We start from the raw sequence: 22,216 nt of genomic DNA, 5'->3' as shown, positions 1-22,216 counted from the left end.
GGCTTTGATTTTGCTGAGAATTCCAAAAATTCCAAATTGAACATGTGGATAACATTTTTTTCTACTTCTACCCTCAGCATAAGCTCTGCGTTTGCTTAGTTTAATTCTTCAGTTGTTTTACGGGAGTTGTGGCCCCTGAATGTGTATAGAAAGTTGTTGGGTGGCATAATTAGCACGAATTTTCTGGTTGGAGTAGATAAAGGTATTTTCAGGCAGTTAGGTTTACTAATGACCCATTGATTACCAAATAAAATTTTGGTTCAGTTCTGTAAAATTGTATGTAGTTAGTGGAAGTATTTCCTGTGGGTTTTTTTGTTGTTGTTTAAAGGACTATCCTGATTCAGCATTTTTGTGATCTTTATCTTTTTGTATATTTTCATGGGTACTTTATTTTTAATTCTTTATTTAAAAATTTCATATTCATACAAAGGCAGACAATAATATAATGACCTCCCATATGCTCATCTCCCGGTTTATTTATTTATTTATTTTGCTTTTTAGGGCTGCACTCGTGGCATATGGAGTTCCCAGGCTAGGGGCCAAATTGGATCTGCAGCTGCTAGCCTATGCCAAAGCCACAGCCACATCAGATCCTAGCTGTGTCTACAACTGACACCATAGCTCACAGCAACACCAGATCTTTAACCCACTGAGAAAGGCCATGGATTGAACCTGAGTCCTCATGGACACTAGTTGGGTTCGTTTACCACTGAGCCAAGACCGGAACTCCTCAGATTTCTAACTGTCTTAGTTTGTTTGAATCTGGAGCCAAGTCAGGTCCACATCTATTTATTGAAGAATGTAGGTAGTAGAGTTACCCGCAACGTAGATTTTGTTGATTTCATCCTTATGGACTATTAACATTTCTCTGCCTCTATATTTTCTATATATTGGTTATTGCATCTTGGGGCTCATGGGTATTTTTGTGAGATAATGGAAAGGTTGTTGCAGAGGCTGGAAACAAGTTCCACCTCTCACCCACATGGAGATCCTCTGTATAATACCCTTATCTGAGTACTACCCAGACTTTGCTGGAACCCTTGTGGAGGTAGGGAATTCCCTTCTTTCCACAAAAGCCACTTCAGTGATCACATTGCTGCAAGGTCAGACTCAGGAGTCAAATGAGTTAATTTTCTATTGCCTAAGTGTTATTGTTATCTTAATTTTTGCAGATGAAGAAACTGAGGCATGGGGAGGTTAAGTTGCCAAGTGTCATACAGCTAGTTAGTCAGTGGTGGAGCTGTGCTTTGAACCTAGCTAGTTACCTTCTATAGTCCAGTTCCATATGCTTTTCTGCCTTCTTGTCAGATGTTCCCTGTTCCTACTCTGGCTTTAGAAGCTCCTTCAACTTCAACATAGCATTTGATTTTTGTCAGTTAAGTTTGATCCTGTTAAATTCTATTGAATTATTTTGGATTATTGAGTCTACCATTGGGTATTGTTTGTGGAGCATTGTTAAGTGTACTTAATTTTATAAATGTATTGCCCCATCAGCATCTTATCCAAAAAAGCCCAATGGGAACTTAACTTAGAATGTCAGGGAGTTCTCTTTTTAAGTAGTTCCATGTATACATGCTGTGTGAATGAAAAGGGTACACAAAACTTTAATTACATCAGTCTAGTGGTCTTGGTTGTTCTTTCCAACAGTACAGGGTTGTTTGTTATTTTAACAGCTAACCATTTATAAATTCAGACAATTACTTATAAAACTGTTCATGAACACAAGATTGTAAAGTTGGGATTCTGAATTATGGTTATAGTCCTGTCAGCCTCAGTTCTTTGTTTCAGCATTTTGTTTTGATTTACAGGAGCTAGGTAATATTAATTCACACATAGATGCACTTGAAAGCATTAACTGGTTTTTAAAAAACAGGATGTCTTTTTTTTTTTTTTTTAAATGCCTGCATCTGTAGCATATGGAAGTTCCCAGGCTAGGGGTCAAATCAGAGCTGCAGCTGCCAGTCTATATCACAGCTGTAGCAGCTGGTGATCTGAGCCACATCTGTGACCTGTGCTAGAGCTTGTAGCAATGCTGATCCTTAACCCCCCCTGAACAAGGCCAGGAATTGAACCCATATCCTCCTGGATACTAGTGAGGTTCTTAACTAGCTGAACCACAATGGGAACTCCAAAAAAAATCCCAAAAAAACAAAAAACCCAGTTTGTCCTGAAGTCTCAGGATATTTCATTAAAGTACAGTGAAATCTTGAAGGTAGGAAATTTTCATTTTATGTATGTATGTATGTATGTTTTTTAGGGCCACACCTGTAGCATATGGAGGTTCCCAGGCTACAGGTCCAATTGGAGCTACAGCTGCTGGCCTATACCACAGCCATAGCAATGCCATATCCGAGATACATCTGTGGCCTACACCACAGCTCAGGGTAACACTGGATCCGTAACCAACTAAGCAAGGCCAGGGATTGAACCTGCATCCTCATGGATACTAGTCAGATTTGTTACCACTGAGCCACAACGGGAACTCCAGAAATTTTTCTTTCAAAGTGAATTTCTAACAAAAGCTTTTTTTTTTTGTTTTTTGTTTTTGGCTGTGCCCGAGGCATACAGAAGTTCCCAGGCCAGGCCAGAGATCAAACCTGGCCACGACAGTTTTGCCACAAAAGTGACCCGAGCCACAGTGTGACAATGCCAAATCCTTAACCGCTAGCTCACTGGGAAACTCCACAATACCTGATATCTTAATTGCATATCTGTTCTGGATTATGAAAGCTGGATGAATCCTGCCCTAACTTAGAGCACAGATTGCTCCTTGTCACTCACAGTGGTGCTCTCCAACCAGCAGCACTGGCATCACCTGGGAGACTATCACAGGTGCAGAATCAGAATTTAAACTTTAATAAGAATGCCCTATGATTTAAATGCACATTGAACTTTGAGAACTTCAGTAGTGTGGAGTGGACCTGGGATTCTGTACTTCCAGCAAGCTCCAGATAATGAAATGCTGTTGCTGCTAGTCTATGAACCACGGATGGATTAGCAGTGCTACACATTTGAGTACAGTGAGAAGGTTATGCAGTTACTTGCATTGATTCTCAAGCTGTGACGGGAACGCATACCCAGCAGATAGGCCTTAGTTGGACAGTTACTGAGCACAAAGCAGGTATGCTGTAACGGTGTTCTTATTCCCATGTACATCTCTTCTTGACAGTGTTGGATTCTGAGATGAGAAGGCTGTTTTCTCCTACATCTTGGAAATCATTTTTTGTTACTTAGAATTATGACTAAACACTGCTTTTTTTCTCATTGGTAATTTCCCTAATTATATTTGAAATTTTCAATAAGGTTGGTCTCTGAGCAACTTCAATTTGACATTTGGTTTTATAAGTATGACATTTCCACTTTGACTTCAGTTTTTCATTTTAACTTTTTAAAACCTTTTTTTCTCTTGCAGTTGAAAACAATCCACGAACAGGAAACCTTGGTGCACTCATTAAGGTCTTCCTTTCTAGAACCAAAGAACTAAAACTTTCAGCAGAATGTCAAAAGTAAGCTGGCTGATTAAATCAGGTTCTCTTTGTATTTTAACAATATTAGTATTTTTTTCATTTATTGATAGAAATAGTTTATGGTCTTTTGGAAACTGTAAAGGAATTACTCTCACTATTAAGGGAAGCAAGTAAAAGGGGTTTTAATTTATTGTTCAAGTATAAATTCTGCAGTCTGTTTGATTTTGGCATTTTAGACAATCTTTAGGAATGCATTCTTTAAGATTAATTATGTAATTATTATTTAAAAAGGTAATTTTCTCCTCTTACCGCTGCTGATTGTATCTAGTTTAAATGCCAGAGTATTTAATGCTAGAGATGCTAGAGTATTATTTCATTCTACATTTGTTTCATTTATGTCTTTTTTTTTTTTTTTTTTTTTTTGTCTTTTTAGGGCCACACCCTCGGCATATGAAGGTTCCCAGGCTAGGGGCTGAATTGGAGCTGTAGCCAGTTGCCTACACCGCAGCCACAGCAACACCAGATCCTTAACCCACTGAGCAAGGCCAGGGATTGAATCTGCATCTTCAATGGATGCTAGTCAGATTAGTTTCCATTGAACTATGATGGGAACTCCTAGTTTTTGTCTTTCATATTAAATGAATGAAGGTTTGGAGTAGATATTATAGTTTTATATTTACATAGTGGAAAGTTCACCTTCTATGCAGTCAAGCATTTTTTTTTTTTTTTTGTCTTTTTGTCTTTTGTTGTTGTTGTTGTTGTTGCTATTTCTTGGGCCGCTCCCGCTGCATATGGAGGTTCCCAGGCTAGGAGTTGAATCGGAGCTGTAGCCACTGGCCTACGCCAGAACCACAGCAACGCAGGATCCGAGCCGCGTCTGCAACCTACACCACAGCTCACGGCAACACCAGATCGTTAACCCACTGAGCAAGGGCAGGGACCGAACCCGCAACCTCATGGTTCCTAGTCGGATTCGTTAACCACTGCGCCACAATGGGAACTCCCAAGCATTTTTTTGAAGCCATTTTTTGGATGGCCATTTCTTAAATGATTACTCATTCCCCTGCTTCCAAACAATTTATATCAAATCCAATGAAAATTTTTCTTGTGAGTCCATGATTATCAATATAAACAGCTGGTATTGTACTGTGCAGCTGGTGATGGATGCCCTGTTTAAAATTTTGGTTGTGAGTTTGCGTATATTCTCTTTATGTTACTATACTTTTTTATTTTTTCTGTTTTTTACTTTTCTTTGAGTTGCCTGTGTGTGGGACAACTATAAAGATCAGAACAAAGAGCAGTCCATGCCTAAAGGAAAAAAAAATTTTAAGTTGACTCACTGTCTAAAATACACAGAATGAGATGTGAGGTAAACTATAGTAGGTAGCCCTGGTCCAGTGTCATAAATCATGAACCATGAAAAAAGATATGGACCCTGTTCTAATATTACAAAATGTTACAAATCTCAAAATGATTGAGAAATCATGGGCTAGAAATAAACTGATCAGGCTCACGATTAACACTGATTCTTATGCGATGTTGGTCTTTTCCTTTCTAGTCACATCTTCATTTGGCAGACACACAATGCTTTGTTTATTATTTGCTGTTTGCTGAAAGTGTTCATTTGTGAGATGTCTGAGGAAGAGTTGCAACTTCATTTTACTTATGAAGAAAAATCTCCTGGCAGTTACAGTAAGTATTGCCTTTGAAGATGATTTGGGGATAACAAGTGTAACACATAAGAATAAAATTTGAAGAATAAAAGTATAATTTTCAAAATTCCATTTTTCCTTCCATAATTTTCTTTTTTTTTTTTTGTCTTTTTTTATTTTGTGTGTGTGTTTTGTAGGGCTGTGCCTGCAGCATATGGAGGTTCCCAGGCTAGGGGTCTAATCGTAGCTGTAACCACTGGCCTATGCCAGAGCTACAGCAATGCAAGATCCGAGTCTGCAGCCTACACCACAGCTCATGGCAACGCTGGATCCTTAACCCACTGGGCGAGGCCAGGGATTGAACCCACAACCTCATGATTCCTACTCAGATTCCTTAACCACTGAGCCACGATGGGAATTCCACATAATTTTCATTTTTAAATGACCTTGACACCATCACTCTTTCTTTCCAGCATCTGTATTTAAAACATTGTGCCGGTTGCTTGGCTGAATGTTATAAAACTGGTCAGTGTATTTGGTCTAAAGTGTTCTTTAGGGAGCCAGTGAGTGATTTTAAATGTTCTTGCTGGGCTTGGACATTCTCTAGTCTAAGTCAAGGAATGACAGTTCAGCAAACTCATATTGAATATATATCGTATGTCGTCAGACCAGCTTGTTGGAATTGGTTGTTAACTCGCTTGGGTTATGCTGGATAGCTTTGGCAGAGAGAGATTTAGGTAGCTCTTCTCATGACTTTCTTTACTAATTGAGCTAAGTCTCCTACTTCTAGAATGAGATTTAATGTGGTTATTGAACTTGATTCTTGCTGTGCATTCTTTTTAGCATTGATTGGTGTCTTCAGTGTGATTTAATAGTCTCTTCAAGCTTTGCACTTACCTCTTAGATGGCTACTGTGCCAAGGCAGCAAGGAATTTCTTCATAATATCTGAATATCGGGTGATACTATGATCTAGAAAAAAGAATTACTAAGCTTCTTTTTGAGATTTCAAGTGTTCTCATGTTTTGGAAGTAGCCACTAGATTTGTATTTAGATACTGTGATCAGTTCGGCAAACATCTATTAAGTGTATATTATGTGCCAAACTCTTTGTTTGTCACCCTCAAGAAGTACAAAGTCCGAGAGTCCCCATCGTGGCTCAGTGGAAACGAATCTGACTAGCATCTGTAAGGATGCAGGTTCAATCCCTAGCCTCGCTCAGTGGGTTAAGGATCTGGCATTGCTTTGAGCTGTGGTGTAGGTCACAGACACGGCTTGGATCTGGCTGTGGCTGTGGCATAGGCCGGCAGCTGCAGCTCCAATTCACCCCTAGCTTGGGAACCTCCATATGCTTCGGGTGTGGCCATAAAAAAAAAAAAAAAAGTATGAAGTTGAATAGGGGCCTGCCTTACTTGTAATCAGAAATTGTGTTATAATGTAACCAACATATATGATGACAGACAGATACACAAGGCATAGGTGCTGTTGAGAAGATGATGATGATGATTATTTTTTGTCTGTTGTCTTTTTAGGGCCACACCCATGGCATATGGCCACACCCACAGTCCCAGGCTAGGGGCCAATTGGAGCTGAAGCCAGCGGCTTATGCCACAGCCATAGCAATGTGGGAAATGAGCTGTGTCTGCGATCAACCCCACAGCTCAGGGAACGCTGGATCCTTAACCCACATCCTCATGGATGCTAGACAGGTTTGCTAACTGCTGAGCCATGATGGGAACTCCGAGATGATTGTTTTTATATAGGGTGAGACAAGAGAGTTGGGATTTATGGAGGAGATGGAGACCGAGGATGGCTCAAATAAATAAAGATTGGCTTTTTTAAAAAGTCAGGATTTTTTGTTGGTGGGCATTCCCAGCAGAGAGAATGTTATTGCTTATGGCATGTAGCAGGGAGCTTGGTGTGGCAGGGGTATAAATGGTGAAGGGAGTCATGGTGAGATAGAAAGGGATGCAGGGCCTGTATCTTGAAGGGTCTGATGCATTCACTTTGGGGCTTTGCGTTTTTTTTTCTGATAGTAGTAATCAGCTTAAAGCAGTTGAAGAGGTCTAAACCAGGCGAGTGAAGGGGTGGAATTTAGTTATTATCTCCCTTTAGTTAGCAGTCTGGAGTTTGGATTGGAGAGGAGTAAAATTGGGGGTAGGAATACTAATTAAGAAGGTTTAAAGATGTCATGGAATGGGTGTTCATTCATTAAATTTGCTTAACTGAAATGATGAAATAGTGAATGATAAGGAGTAAGGAAAGAGGTACTACAGAGAGGGGGGCTGTGTAATTCAGAGGACCTAGAGATTGCTTGGTTATAAGATGAGTAAGCAAGAACAGTCTGGGTTTGGGGCCTAAGTTACTGATGTAGTCTCCAAAAAGGAGAATACAGAGTAAAGTGGATTTGAAGTGTTAGGAGAGATGAGTTCAGTTTTGCACGTGTGGAGGTTGAGGGCTGGGCAAGAGGTCCAGGTGGAGGTGGCCAGTAGGTCATTAGATGTAAAGCTGTGAAGTGCAGTGGAGAGTCCGAGAGAGTAACTGGAGACCTGGAAGTCACCAGCATGAACGTGGTGGTCGATGAAGGGGGAACACAGGGAAGTGAAGAGAAGACACCTAGGGATGGAACTCTGGGGAACATGCCAGTGGTGAAGGGTATTCTGGGGAAGTGGATACTGGGAATGAATAGAAAAAGTAGCAGGTTAGAAAGAAGGTGAAGGGCCTGGGAATAGAAAGGATTTCACCAAGGAGCAGGTGTCAGTAGTGTCCAAAGCCAGGAGCCCCACGAGATTCTGATTGGCTTTGGAAGTTAGACGGTCACTTAGTTTAGAGCAGTTTGGGACAGAGAGGTATTTCTATCGGGACAGTCATTTGAAGCCCACCTTTGCTGCTTACTTATTCTGTGACTTGGGAAAACCATTTTGTCCTTGGCTCTTTGTGAAGAGCTGGTTGGCCTCTTAGCGGGTTCTAGTCTATGATGGTTATGGCTCCATGGGTTCAGAGAAGGTGCTTTGAGGGGATCAAGGGTGAGGTCAGGTATTTGTTGGAGGAGGAGGTGCAGGTAGTCTATTCCTGATTACAGCAAAGCTTCAGTTTTTATCTATTTGATATGTTTGACTTTAGTACATGATTTTATTTGAAAAAGCATAGCACAGTATAAGAAATAGAAAACTATTAGTCTGTAGGAACCATAGTTACCTTCAAGAATTTAAAGCTATATAATTAATAGCTGGTATTCAAAATTCCTCTACTAGATGAAGATTATAATAGATACTGACTTGCTCATGATACAGATTTTATTCAGGGGTCAACATTAGTGTTTGAGTGTCTAATAATAGCTCTTATCATTAGGAATTAAAACTGAACTTCTAAACAACCAAATTCTATTTTATGCTTTGTTAAAAAAATTTTTTATGTGTCTTACTAGGTTCTGACTCCGAAGATCTTTTGGAAGAATTGCTCTGCTGTTTGATGCAGTTAATCACTGATATTCCACTCTTGTAAGTTCTGGTCAAGCCAGGATTAGTTTTATCTTCTTTGTATATTGAAGATGACAGTTGATCATGTTGCAGAGTTTGTGGGTCATGGTGTAGTAATACTGTCACATGTGCCTTTTATGTGTGCCTTCAAGGACATGCTTGGGGTTCTTCTGTCTCTCTTGCCTAATAATATTTAGACGCTGACTCCCCATCATGAAACGAAGAATTTTATATTGTTGAGGGGAAAATAATCAAACTTAGTAATATTAAGCATATGATAGGCACAGAATTAGAGTGATCTCTGTAAACAAGGGTTTGAGAGAGGAGCAGTTTGAATCTCATCCAGGTATAGGTGCAGCTAGTTGTCCACCCATCCTTTGTTCTCCCTTTACCCCCTTCCTGCTGTCTGAGCTTTTATGGAGAGGTCAGATTTCCACTTCCAGCCTTTCAGAAACTAGGTGTGGTCAGTGGGTTGTAGAGGGAAGTCCTTCAATAAAACTTGTGGGTAGAACTCTTTAAGGCCATCTGACTCATCTAGGAGGCATATCTTTTTGTTCAGGAGAGCCCACTTTCCTGCTTTCTGGAATGTGGACAGGGTCTCTTGAGAGTTGTGTTGGACCTCTTGGCACCATAAGCTAAGACACTCGCATAAAATTTTGCTTTGACATCATTGAGCTGCTGAACCAAAGTCATCAACTAGTATCTACCCCACCACCCTGAATTCTCATGTGAGAAAAATAGACTCTTATTTGTTTATACTAGATTTGGTTTTTTTAAAGTTTTATTGAAATTTAGTTAATTTACAAGGCTGTGATAATTTCTGCTGTACAACCAAACAACCCAGTCATATATACTACGCTAGATTTGTTATCACCAGATTTTGTCACCACAGCTGAATAAAGTTCCTGTAAGAGTCAAAATGTTTGTTACTTTTAAAGCAATTACTCTCAGGCTTATTTTTCTTTTTTTTTGATTTTCTTGGTGATTTATTCAGATGCTGTCATCTTTGTGTGAAGATAGTCCTTTTGAACAAGTGTTTTTTTTAATTTTTTTATAATTTTTTTTAATTTTCCCACTGTACAGCAAGGGGGTCAGGTTATCCTTACATGTATACATTACAATTACATTTTTTCCCCCACCCTTTCTTCTGTTGCAACATGAGTATCTAGACAAAGTTCTCAATGCTACTCAGCAGGATCTCCTTGTAAATCTATTCTAAGTTGTGTCTGATAAGCCCAAGCTCCCGATCCCTCCCACTCCCTCCCCCTCCCATCAGGCAGCCACAAGTCTCTTCTCCAAGTCCATGATTTTCTTTTCTGAGGAGATGTTCATTTGTGCTGGATATTAGATTCCAGTTATAAGTGATATCCTATGGTATTTGTCTTTGTCTTTCTGGCTCATTTCACTCAGTATGAAAGTCTCTAGTTCCATCCATGTTGCTGCAAATGGCATGATGTCATTCTTTTTGATGGCTGAGTAGTATTCCATTGTGTATATATACCACACCTTCCGAATCCAATCATCTGTCGATGGACATTTGGGTTGTTTCCATGTCCTGGCTATTGTGAATAGTGTTGCAATGAACATGCGGGTGCATGTGTCTCTTTTAAGTAGAGTTTTGTCCGGATAGATGCCCAAGAGTGGGATTGTGGGGTCATATGGAAGTTCTATGTATAGATTTCTAAGGTATCTCCAGACTGTTCTCCATAGTGGCTGTACCAGTTTACATTCCCACCAACAGTGCAGGAGGGTTCCCTTTTCTCCACAGCCCCTCCAGCACTTGTTATTTGTGGATTTATTAATGATGGCCATTCTGACTGGTGCGATCAGGCTTATTTTTCTAATTGTCTCTCTGAGGAAACTTTTTAGAAATTTTTTCCTTAATTACCTCTCTGGAGCCCTAATGAAATTTGAATATTACAGATACATTGAGTATCTGTTTATGTGCTATGGCCTTTTGAAGGATTGCACTTCATTATAATGTCTATGAAGTTTTTTTACCCCTAAAGAACCAGTTTTCATCTCTTGAGGATGATTTTGCCCCCACTGAGAATGCATCCTTTTTTTTTTTTTTTTTTTGGCTTCACCTGAGGCATGTGGAAGTTCCCTGGCTAGGGTTTGAACCCATGCCACAGTTTTGACCTGCACCGCTATGCCTGATCCTTAACCCGTTGCACCACAAGGGAACTTCCAAGAATGCATATTTTAAAGGAATTAATTTTGAAATAAAGTAGATTTTAAGACTTATCATCATAGCATCTTAATTATCATTGGAAATGTGGCCCCAAAAGGAATGACAGGTGTTGGTGAGCAGGTAGGCTCCTGGCTTCTGTTGTGCCCCAGTGCAGCATCCAGAATTGTAATACAGATTTAGGAATGAGAACCACTAAACCTCCTTGGGTCTTGGTCTGTTGATATGCAGCATGGAAGGTTGGGCTGAGACAACTGAGGAGTCCCTGACAGGGAAGGGCATGGGGGAGTCCCATGCTTTTTGCATGTCTGGTATCCTTTCTCACCTTCCTGTACAATATTGTTGGGGCCGAGGGTGGGCACTGTGTGCCCAGCTTAGTTTTTGGGCACTCTGGGAATGAAATGTGGCTCCATGACACGGTTTGTGCCAGTTACCTGTAAGCAGAGTCATGAGCTTGCAGAGCATGTACCCATGTACCTTAAGCTCATTGCCCTTGGCCTTTCTCTTCTTTACCGGATGTGGAGCCAGTGCACTGGGCCATCTTAAAACGATGGTGATGAGTGCCACATACAAAAAAAAAAAAAAAAAAAACAAAAAAACAAACCAGTGTCCCGGGGCGTGGGATATAGATAATGTTATGAAACTATTAACACCAGCCCTAGATGGCTTATCTTTGGATTTTGTCTTATGTGAAAAGAGCATATACTTTTTTTGGTTAAGCCACTGTGGTTACATATGATCAAATGAGGGAAAGGAAACACATATATTGTCTACTCTTTGCTTATCATAGCATGTACGATGCTTTATGTGCTCCTGATTTAATTTAAAAATAGAACCACCTCTATTACATTTATTTCATTACCAAATACCACCAATTTTGTATATATCCTAAATGGTATATCAGGATATATACAAATACACTCATTGTGCATTTGTTTTGTTGTTGAGAAAATGTTTTGGTGGGAGGATGGAAATTATAAATCCCCTTCGGATAGTAAGCTGTGAATGCAGTGAGTAGACCAGCCACTTAAAGAGTCTTGGGGAGCAAGTAGACAGTGTTGTAATATTTCAGACGTTTCAATGTTTTAATGTGTTTATACTTTTTAAATGAACTGAAAATGCACAGACAGCCAGATGTCTTGTATTATGTGCAACCAGCTGCTGAAACAATTTCTTATGATTTAATGTTGTTGGAACTCCCTCCTACAAGAAGGTTTGTCTTGGTAACAGTTTCCATGTGAAACCAAACTACTCTTTAAATGTTTCATCTACTATAGTCAAAGTACAGTGGTATGGGTCAGCTTATAATTTAAGAAGGAATATTGACCTATGAAAACTGAGGAGGCTCCAGACACACCTGACTATCATCAGTCTTACTGTAAACATTGATCTGTAATGTTGGCATGCCAGGGCTGCCCCAGTAGGTGGATAGCAAGAGGAATCTAATTTTCATGCTCATTGCAGGTCATTCAAAAGTAGCTTAAACATTTCCTTTGAGACTGTGAAGTCATTCTATTAATGCTGAAAGCCAGTGGTCACCAAGACATAGATAGATATTTAGAAGTCTGTAAGTTTTTGTTGTTGTTGTTGTTGTTTTGCTTTTAGGGCCACACCCATGGCATATGGAGGTTCCCAGGCCAGGGGTCAAATAGGAGCTACAACTGCTAGCCCACGCCACAACCACAGCAATGCAGGATCCAAGCCTTGTCTGTGATCTACACCACAGCTCATGGCAACTCCAGATCCTTAACCCACTGAGTGAGGCCAGGGCTTGAACCCGCAACCTCATGTTCCTAGTTGGATTCATTTCTGCCACTATGGGAACTCTCAGTCATAAGACGTCGTTCCCGTCTTATGACTGAGAGAACAAGATCAACTATGGTAGTTTAAACTCCCAGAACTTGTAGGAATTCATTTGTAATGAAAATTGACTTCTGAATAGTAAGTGGATACTGGTTCTCAGTTTGGATTTCTCAATAAAATGCTAATTCTCCGAGGTGTTAAACTTCAACAAAGATTAAAATTACACATCTTCCAGGAGTTCCCTGGTGGCTTAGTGGATTGGGGATCCAGTATTGTCATTGCTTGGTGTGAGTTGATCCCTGGCCCAGGAACTTCCACATGCCATGGGTGTAGCCAAAAAAAAAAATACACACCTTTTAGGAATCCTTCCTTAACTTCATACCTCTCAGCTTTTATGTAAGTATTTAAAAGAAAGCTCAAGTCAGGCACAGTCTTGTGACTTGACATGTTTCAGTGTATATTGAGTTGATCCATTAGAATTGAAATGCATTCCAAAAGTAAAACCTTATCTGTAATTGTTACACCTTCTTGATATCAAGGAGTTGAATGGGAGCAGAATAAGGTAGGCTAAAGCTCTGTCCCTCAAGACACTAATGGTGGAACATGGTCGGCAGGCTAGGGGTGAAAGCACAACCGTTAGAATTTGTGACACTGGTTGGTTCTTATAGTGTTACTGGGAGGGTTGCCTGAGACCTCGTGACTCTACCCAGCAGTAGAGTTCAGGTGAGGCCCTAGCAGCAGAAGCAGTCAGGTTGTATGGGCCTAATAGTTATGTTTTGAGGACTGCTTATGATGCTTTTTTATTATAAAATAGTTGCTTTGAGAACTTGAACTGGATTTCTTTCCTTGTCTTTTTGTCTGTTTTTGTTGCTGATGTTTTTGTCAAAGCTGTCACTCTTAACTGTGTATAATCATGCCATTGTTGAGAACAAGTCTTACTCCCTCTCTCTAGTGCCCCTGCTCTGGACAGGTCGCTGTGAGGTCTGCTCAGAATGGGCATCTCTGTTGACTCCAGCCCCTTCCTCTGAGATCCATTTGTGTGTCTTCTCCTTTATCAACTTGTGAGCTTGATAAGAAGGGCTGGAGCTGCTGAATTCTCAGCTTGGCCTGATTGGCAGATATTTAAATTCCACAATTTAAGAAACTAGGTTTTTTGTAAGTGGTATATTGATAAAGATGAGATATTCAGTCAATTGCTTTCACTGCCTTTTCCAGGGAGTGTGTGTCTGATTGTGTAGCGGGACTTTGTCTGCCTCTCAAGCACAGGGTTATCTGGTGTTGTCTGCTGACCTTGTCCATGTCACACTTTCTCCTTCAGCCATGGTGGTATCCTTGCTAATTTGGAACATGCCAGTCCACTCCTGTCTCCAGGGCCTTTGACCTTTCTGCTTCTGCCTTGAATATCCCCTCAGATATTTGCACGGCTTATGTCCTGACCTCCTTCAAGCCTCCTTTTGCTCAAAGGTCTGCTTCTTAGAAATAGCTGCTCTGACTACCCATAATACTCCTCTCATTTTCTGTCCTTTTATCATACTTTATTTCTTTTGTTCTAATACAGAAACATTAGACCTTTCATGTTACCTGTTATTTCTCAAATACAATTAGAATGAAGCCTTCCACGAAAACAAGGGCTCTTCTTATGCTAGCATTTGTTTTGCTCACTGCTGTACTCTTAGTCCTCCTGTTAGCCTGGCATATGGAAGACTGAAAAAAATATTTGAGTGAGTAAATTTGTGGGGGCCACAAACTATGCAGTGTGCTTAAAGCATTTTGTTTGTCTTTCATATGTGCTAAGCCACATTCCATTGCCGATGTAGTGGCTCAAAGCCCCTTGCAGTTGGTATATTATATAAACATTAGATATCTCATAGACATTAATAGTAGAAGGGGGCTACTAGAAACTGAAACACTGAGAAATAACATCTGACACTATTTAAGGTAATGGTGGATTAATTACCTATAAATGCTGAGCCGTCTGGAGCCATTTAGTTTAGAGACAATCAGCATTGTATCTCTGTGGTCCCCACATTATCTCTTTACATTATAATTATTTCTCATTAAGTTTGTCTTCAAAAACATACCTTATGAATATACTATGTGTATATACTATACTGAACCCTGGATAAAGAAAGGCTTGACTTTGAAAGAGCTTAGCGATGGGTAGATGCGTAGAAAGATAGCCTGGTAAGAGGAACAGTTGATAAATGCTGCAGTCATTTGGAAGTGTAGTGATGAGCAGTGCTTAGGTCTTCAAGGAGGCAGAAAGGAGCTGCATAGGGACCTCTTGGATATGTCCACTGTGTTTGGAGAATCACAAGTGCATTAGTTTGATTAGAGAGAGGGTTTGTGGGAGATTATTGCTGGAGAAGCTATGATGTTTGATGGAGTAAAGACTTGAATGATAGAGGGACTAGATGTTTGATTATGTTTAGGGTTCTCTGTTTATTAAGATATAAAAGAACATAATATATCTATTTTTTGGAGCTATTTCTCCAAAATCCATTTTGGATGTGTTTGGGGAGGGATAGAACTGATTAAGAATCGTATTTATAAAATTCACTTTGTCCACTGGATTTATGAAACGTAATAAAATGATATAAAGTACACATTTTTTCGACTCATGGATGTTGGTATTGGCTTAGATGTTATACTTTGGAAAATTTGAATATTGAAAACTTTGCTAACAGTGGTGGCTTAAGAACCTGAAGAGCCATAAACAGTTTCTTTATGAAGTCTGCAGGGTTTTGAGAGTGAAAGAACTGGGGAGACTCATGGTCGGTGGTGAAGGGCCTAACTGTCAGGAAAATCCTTTCTACAGCCCTGCATGTGGATATCCAAACTCCTCTCAAATCCAGCCTCAACAGAGTGGGTGGCTAAAACAAGTCAGCATTTAAGTTTTAGGTGCTGTAAAGTAAATATCTAGTATAGCTTTCTGGCTGAATGAGGTATTTAAAACATTCCCAGCACTGAATTAAAGATGATAGCATTTTCAAATACTGAGACAGAAATAAGTTTACAGTAACTTATTAGTTTGAAAATTGATTTCTGGTGCCTCCGGTGGTGGGGGTGGGGGGAAGGAGGGGGGAATCCAGGTTAAAAATTGTTATTATGTAAAACCTTCCCCAGGTTTATTGAAAAAACCTGACCAGGATATATCCAGTAGCACAAATGTTTTTACAAGATACATGCTCGGATTTCATAATTGCATAACTGATTATTGCCAAGAAGTGTAGGAGACATTGTGTAGTAGGAAAAAAAACACCACTAATTCTAATTTGGAATCCCAAAGACAGGGCTTAAATCCTAGCACCAGCACTCATCAGCAGTGCACTCCAGGCCTTGGTTTTCTCATTTTGTTTTTGTGGGTTTTGTTGTTGTTGTTGTTGGCCGTGCCTATGGTATGTGGAATTTCTCAGGTCAGGGATCAAACCCACCCTATAGCAGTGACTAGAGCCACAGCAGTGACAACACTGGATCCTTAACCCACTGTGTCAAGAGGGAACTCTTCAGTTTTCTTTTTTAAATTGGGGTTCATAGATCATAGACTGTCACCTGGAAAAGGTATTTGGAGATACCTGGTGCAGTTGTTTAATATTTTAGATATGGAAACTGAAGTGCATAAGTTTGGAGACCAACTCATATTGCTATTGAACTTGGTAGTTTAATATACACCATGTCCTTAACTGCATTTGGGGGGCCAGCAGCTGAGAGGAGACATATCATCCTGGATTGAGGTCTTTCTAGTGCTCTTCCTGCCTACTCTCTTACTTAGGATTGTGTTGAAGACTAAAGTAATGCATTTGAAAATGCTTTTGTAAAATTCAAAATGTTTTATGATTATGAAAGTGTATTGCTGTACACATACTAGGTACTTAAGAGAAACATTGAATGTATTTGCTTCTGAGTTAATTTTTCTATTTTAAACTTCTCAGTAAAAAGTAGTAGTACTTGGTCATTGACAGATATAGTGGTCCTAAGGATACAGAGTGTCTAAGATTCAAAATAACAGGCTGAAGAACCTGTGTGGGAACTGATTTAAGTTTTTGTTGGGTCAGGTTGCTTGGAGGAGCTTCTCTGGCAGCTTTGGAGGACTGCTTCTAGCTTGACATTAGCTGTGAAAGATTAGCAGCAGCTAAAGAGTCCTAAATCTTAGCTGTCATTTTGCATATGTTTGTATATTTCCTTGCAAGTTATGGACTATTTAGAGGCATATATCATTGGGTTTTTAGAATTAGAATTAAGCTTGTTTTATCATTTTCATTTTATGTATGATGGTACTGAAGAAGCGAGAAAGTAAGTGACTTTCTTAAGGTCAGTTTGCAGGATTCTTCGCTCAGCCCTAAAAATGCTGAATCTCTGTCTTCAAAGAATTTTTACTCTTATAAAAGCAAGGCTGGTCCAGGATGCTTTTGTTAATTTCTTTTGCTCTTATTAGTGCATGTATGGCAAAATATGAATGAGGTGGTTTTGACATTAACAACTGCAGAATTTTAATTCTGCCAACAAACAGTTGATTTTTTTCTCCCTCTATAATTTTTGTGTTACTTATGTAAGTTAATTCTTTACAGAGTAATTTCATTTTGGGGGCATAATTACATTACCTTTGGGTATTTAATACTAGTTATTGATGCTGATGCAGTCATTTTACATTATAGTGTATGTGTGCACATGGTTTGGGGAGACAATCAAATAGCATGGAGGACTTATGATGAGAACAAATTTCCTTGTCCTATCCCTTTCTTCCTCAGAGACAATCATTTTTCATTTTTAGCTATTCTGGTGGTTTATAGAAACCTTTACCCTTATCTTACCTTTATATATATTGCTAGATAATATAACACTATTCTTTTTGTTTAAATTAAAGGCTTTATTTTTCAGAGCAGTTTTAGATTCATACCAAAATCCAGCAGGAAGTACAGAGTATTCCCGTATCCCTCCTCCCACACACACAGCCTCTCCCACTGTGAAATTTCTCACCTCAGTGATAACATTTGTTACAGTCAATGAACCTGCATTGACACATCATTATCACCCAACTCACAGTGAACCATTAGGGTTCACTCTTGGTGTGTTGTACATTCTGTGGATTTTGACAAAGGTAAGACATGTATCCACCATGACAGAATCATAAGAATGGTTTCAAAAAAAAAAAAAAAAAGGAGTTCCCGTCGTGGCGCAGTGGTTAACGAATCTGACTAGGAACCATGAGGTTGCAGGTTTGATCCCTGCCCTTGCTCAGTGGGTTAAGGATCCGGCGTTGCCGTGAGCTGTGGTGTAGGTTGCAGACGCGGCTCGGATCCCGCGTTGCTGTGGCTCTGGCATAGGCTGGCAGCTACAGCTCCAATTCGACCCCTAGCCTGGGAACCTCCATATGCCATGGGAGCGGCTCAAGAAATGGCAAAAAGACAAAAAAAAAAAAAAAAAAAAAAAAAAAAAAAAAGAATGGTTTCATTGCCCTAAAAATCATCTGGGCTCTGCCTGCCCATCTCCCCACCCCATTAACCCTTGGTTACCGCAGATGTTTTTGCCGGCTCCATAGTTTCACCTTCTCTCAAATAGCATAGAATTGGAATCTTGTAGTTCGTAGCTTTTTTTTTAGATTGGCTTTGTTCACTTAGTAGTATGCATTTAAGATTCCTTTAGTGTTTGTGGCTTAGTTGCTCATTTCTTTTTAGTGCTGAAGAATACTACATTTTCTGGATGTACTTATGTAGAAGTTAACTTTATGCATATATACAGATATAGTCCTTATGCAAGTTTTAGAATTACGTATGACCATTTAAAAATTTAATAAAAATAAATTTGGTAAGAAAAAATTCTCTAAGGAGAGTATACCAATTATAATCCCACCAAAAACGTTTAACAGAGCCTCAACAGTATTGTTTATTGCCTAAGTTTTTGTAAGCTAAAAATGGAAATCCCTATTGTGATCCTTTTTTTTAAAATTTTTTATTTATTTTTTTTCCACTGTACAGCATGGGGACCAAGTTACACATACATATATACATACTTTTTCCTCCCATTGTTGAATTGTGATGTAAGTATCTAGACATAGTTCTCAATGCTACACAGCCGGGATCTCATTGTAAATCCATTCCAAGAGCAATAGTTTGTATCTGTTAATCCCAAGCTCCCCATCCCTCCCACTCCCTCCCTCTCTCCCGGGCAGCCACAAGTCTATTCTCCAAGTCTATGATTTTCTTTTCTGTGGAAACGTTTATTTGTGCTGTATATTAGATTCCAGTTATAAGTGATATCGTATGGTATTTGTCTTTCTCTTTTTGACTTATTTCACTCAGTATGAGAGTCTCTAGTTTCATCCATGTAAATGACATTATGTCGTTCCTTTTTATGGCTGAGTAGTATTCCATTGTGTATATACACTACATCTTCCTAATCCAATCATCTGTAGATGGACATTTGGGTTTTTTCCATGTCTTGGCTATTGTGAATAGTGCTGCAATGAACATGCAGGTGTATGTGTCTTTTTTAAGGAAAGTTTCATCCGGATATATGCCCTATTGTGATTCTTATGTACATTTTCTCATTACAGGTGAGGTTGAACATCTCTTTACATGTTTAAATGCTGTTTCTAACTTTAAGTAGAAGTTTAGTAGTCATTAGTAATTTTTGAGGGCTCTTTTTCCCTTGATTGTTCCTTGTTTTATGAATGCACCATTTAAGCCAGCATTATTGTAGTTTGGAGCCCACATAACCACTTTGGTATATCTGCTTTATTATTACATATCCACCATATTAATCCATCTTAATTTTTTACTTTTTATAATGTTAAAAAAATTTTTTTGGTTAACCTTTATTTCGAGATATGTGGCTGTATTTTATACAGTTGATGCAGTCCTTGAGGAACCATAAAAACATGGAATGGATTTTGAGTTTACCTGATGCACACCATTTTTACATATGATAAAGTTGATAGATAAGTTGACTGATAAAGGTGAGGAGTGACAGATCTGATACTAGAATGCTGTTTTCTTGACTCCTAACCTCTAGGCACTTCCGTTCCATTCTTAATAACTTTTACAAATGAGGAGTATTACTGTGTCTTTGATTTTGTTTTAAAACTAGCCATCACTGCTATTGACAGCATCAGTAAAATACTATACCACTTTTTAATCTTTCCTCATAATTTACTTTTAGAATGTCCATGTTGGCATGATACTGATATTTCTAACTTTTGGTCTTAATCCTTTGAACTTGTCAGTTGTTTTTGTTAAACTTATGTTCCATTTACAGTACTGTTGGTTTCTTATCCAATAGTAAATCAAAGGATGTTTTTTTCCTGCGTATTCATTGACTTTGCCCTTTGCCAACACTAACACCCATTTCATGAAGGCTTTTGTCTTTATCCAAGTGTTCCACTCTGCCTTAGCAGAGCAGTGCAAGGTCATGGCGCTTGCCTTTTTTTTTTTCTTCACATGAAATTAATAACTTGCTCCAACAGTAGTTTGTTCTAGGACATTTCCAGCCCAGATGGTGGAAAGTTCTTGGGATAATATGGCAGCCAGAGCAACATTTTGGCTTTTTAAAGTTGACTTTGTTTTGGCGATTGTGTAATGAAAATCCTCTGAAGATTATACAAGGACGTTAAACAAGAAAGATCTGTTGGCTTAAAACATTTTTCATCTTTTAAAAACGGCCACACTCAGCATGGTAGAATTTTGGTTTCTTTCATGTATTGGACTGTCTTGGCTCTTTTCCTTGATTATTTGGCACTTAAGATAGCCCCAATTAATATATTTTAAATTTTGTTTTCACAGGAATATGACATTGCTTTGAGTTCCTTTTATTTGAGCATTATAGGATGTTACAGCAAGAAATGAAATGAGGGATCATCTTGCCCGATGTACTTATTTACAAATAAGAAAACTGAGACCCAGAGGGGTTATTTTGAAATAAGCAGAGTGAGTTTAATAGAGAACTTAGAAGCAGACCCTGAGTTTTCTAACTTGGGGGTCAGTAACTCCTATAATATTTAATTTTTTGTTTATTCTTATTTCACTGTCATCAGATTTTAATCAATAAAATTTTGATTTTAACATTTATGATAATCCTCTAGCTTTAGTTCCTGATTAATATAATTTTCAAACAGATGCTACACTTACGTTGTTCAAATACCAAACACATAGAAGTGGACATGAACCTGTCCTACCTGTCCCTGTTCCCCATCTCTCCAGCCTTGAGTTTGCCTCCAGAGTGATCACTGTTCTTAGTTTTCTTATGTATCCTTCCTGAAATTTTTCATGTGTATATATGCAGTTATGAATATAGACTCTTATTTCCTCCTGTATTCTCATAAAAGGTGGGAGATTATACATAGTGTTTTGAACTTTCCTCTTTTTCTGCTTAACAGTCTATCTTAACACCTTCTGTATACAGGCATTTAGAGAGCTTTCTCATTTTTGTCTTTCATTTTTTGCTTTTTAGGACCACACCCACAGCCTATGGAAATTCCTAGGCTAGGGATCGAATTGGAGCTACAGCTGCCAGCCTACACCACAGCCACAGCAGCAGGGAATCTGAGCTGCGTCTGTAACCTATGCCATAGTTCACGGCAGTGCCGGATCCCTGACCCACTAAGCAAGGGCAGGGATCAAACCCTCATCCTCATGGATGCTTGTCAGATTCATTTCCGCTGTGCCACAATAGGAACTCATTTTTGTCTTTTAAGTAACAACTTTATTGAGATATAATTCAAATAACCCAGCCTTTCAAATATTCTTTCAAAGTGTATATTTAGGTGGTTTTTAGTATACTCACAAAAGTTGTGGACCTGTCACTGCTATCTAATTCCAGAACTTCATTACCCCAAAGAGAAACACTGTACCCATTAGCTTCTTAGGAAGGAACAAAATTTCTAGGTGTAAAACCTTTCAAATAGTGTTTGCTTCTAATGACTAAATGCTTTTAATGAAAATGAATCTGGGACTCTGTGCCCTTTGCCAGTATTTAAAAGCTTAACTTCTTTGGCAAGTGTGATGGTTAATATTGTGTGGTAATTTGAGCTGAGGAATGCCAGAGGTCAGACGTCATTTCATTATCTCTGGGTGTGTCTGTGAGTGTGTTTCTGAAAGTGACTAGCATTTGAATTGGTCTGTAAAACAGATCATATTCACTAGCATTGGTGAGCATCACCAGTCCATTGAGGGCAGGGATAGAAAAAAGGTGGCAAGGGGCAGATTTGTCCTTTTGCATAAGCTGAGCCATCCATCTCCTCCTGTCCCTGGACGCTGGCACTCATGTTCTTTGGGCTTTTGCACTTTGACTGGCTATTCTGCTTCTCAGGGCTTTGGATGTGAACTGGAACTACATCGCTGGCTTTGCTGGGTCTCTTGCTTGCCGATGGCAAATAATGAGACCTCTTAGCCTCCATAATTGTGTGAACTAATCTCTTTTAATAAATTTCTTTCTCTCTCTATGTATATACCTCTGTATCCTGATGGTTCTGTTTTTGGAGAGCTCCAGGAATGCGACAAGTATGGCTAGTTCATTGCTATAGTCAGAATATTCGTGTCCTCCCCAAATTCTTTTTTTTTTTTTTAACAGCCACACCCACAACATATGGAAGTTCCTGGGCCAGGGATTGAATCTGAGCTTGCAACTGGAACC

The 22,216-nt window shown here is 39.2% G+C and overlaps 1 protein-coding gene across 8 annotated transcripts in view; it reads left to right on the top strand.

Annotated features, from left to right (window-relative positions):
* DYM (dymeclin) overlaps positions 1 to 22,216 on the top strand; it is a 381,717-nt gene that overhangs the window by 64,077 nt on the left and 295,424 nt on the right. For all 8 annotated transcript variants that reach the window (XR_014808552.1, XM_021092955.2, XM_021092922.2 and 5 more), the window contains exons 4-6: positions 3,413 to 3,506; positions 5,026 to 5,159; positions 8,544 to 8,616. Coding sequence is in view for 7 of the 8 variants with exons in the window: in XM_021092955.2 (XP_020948614.1) it covers positions 3,413 to 3,506; positions 5,026 to 5,159; positions 8,544 to 8,616 (301 nt within the window). In the remaining variant the exon portion in view is untranslated. The remainder of the gene's footprint in view (positions 1 to 3,412; positions 3,507 to 5,025; positions 5,160 to 8,543; positions 8,617 to 22,216) is intronic.

Source organism: Sus scrofa, chromosome 1 (assembly GCF_054392235.1).
Source record: "Sus scrofa isolate SSC_HxYL_T2T_F1_AM1 chromosome 1, Sscrofa_HxYL_maternal_Yorkshire_Landrace_v2.0, whole genome shotgun sequence".
Lineage (NCBI taxonomy): Eukaryota > Metazoa > Chordata > Mammalia > Artiodactyla > Suidae > Sus > Sus scrofa.
The sequence above is the reverse complement of the archived record's forward strand: the minus strand, read 5'-3'. Positions and strand labels throughout refer to the sequence as shown.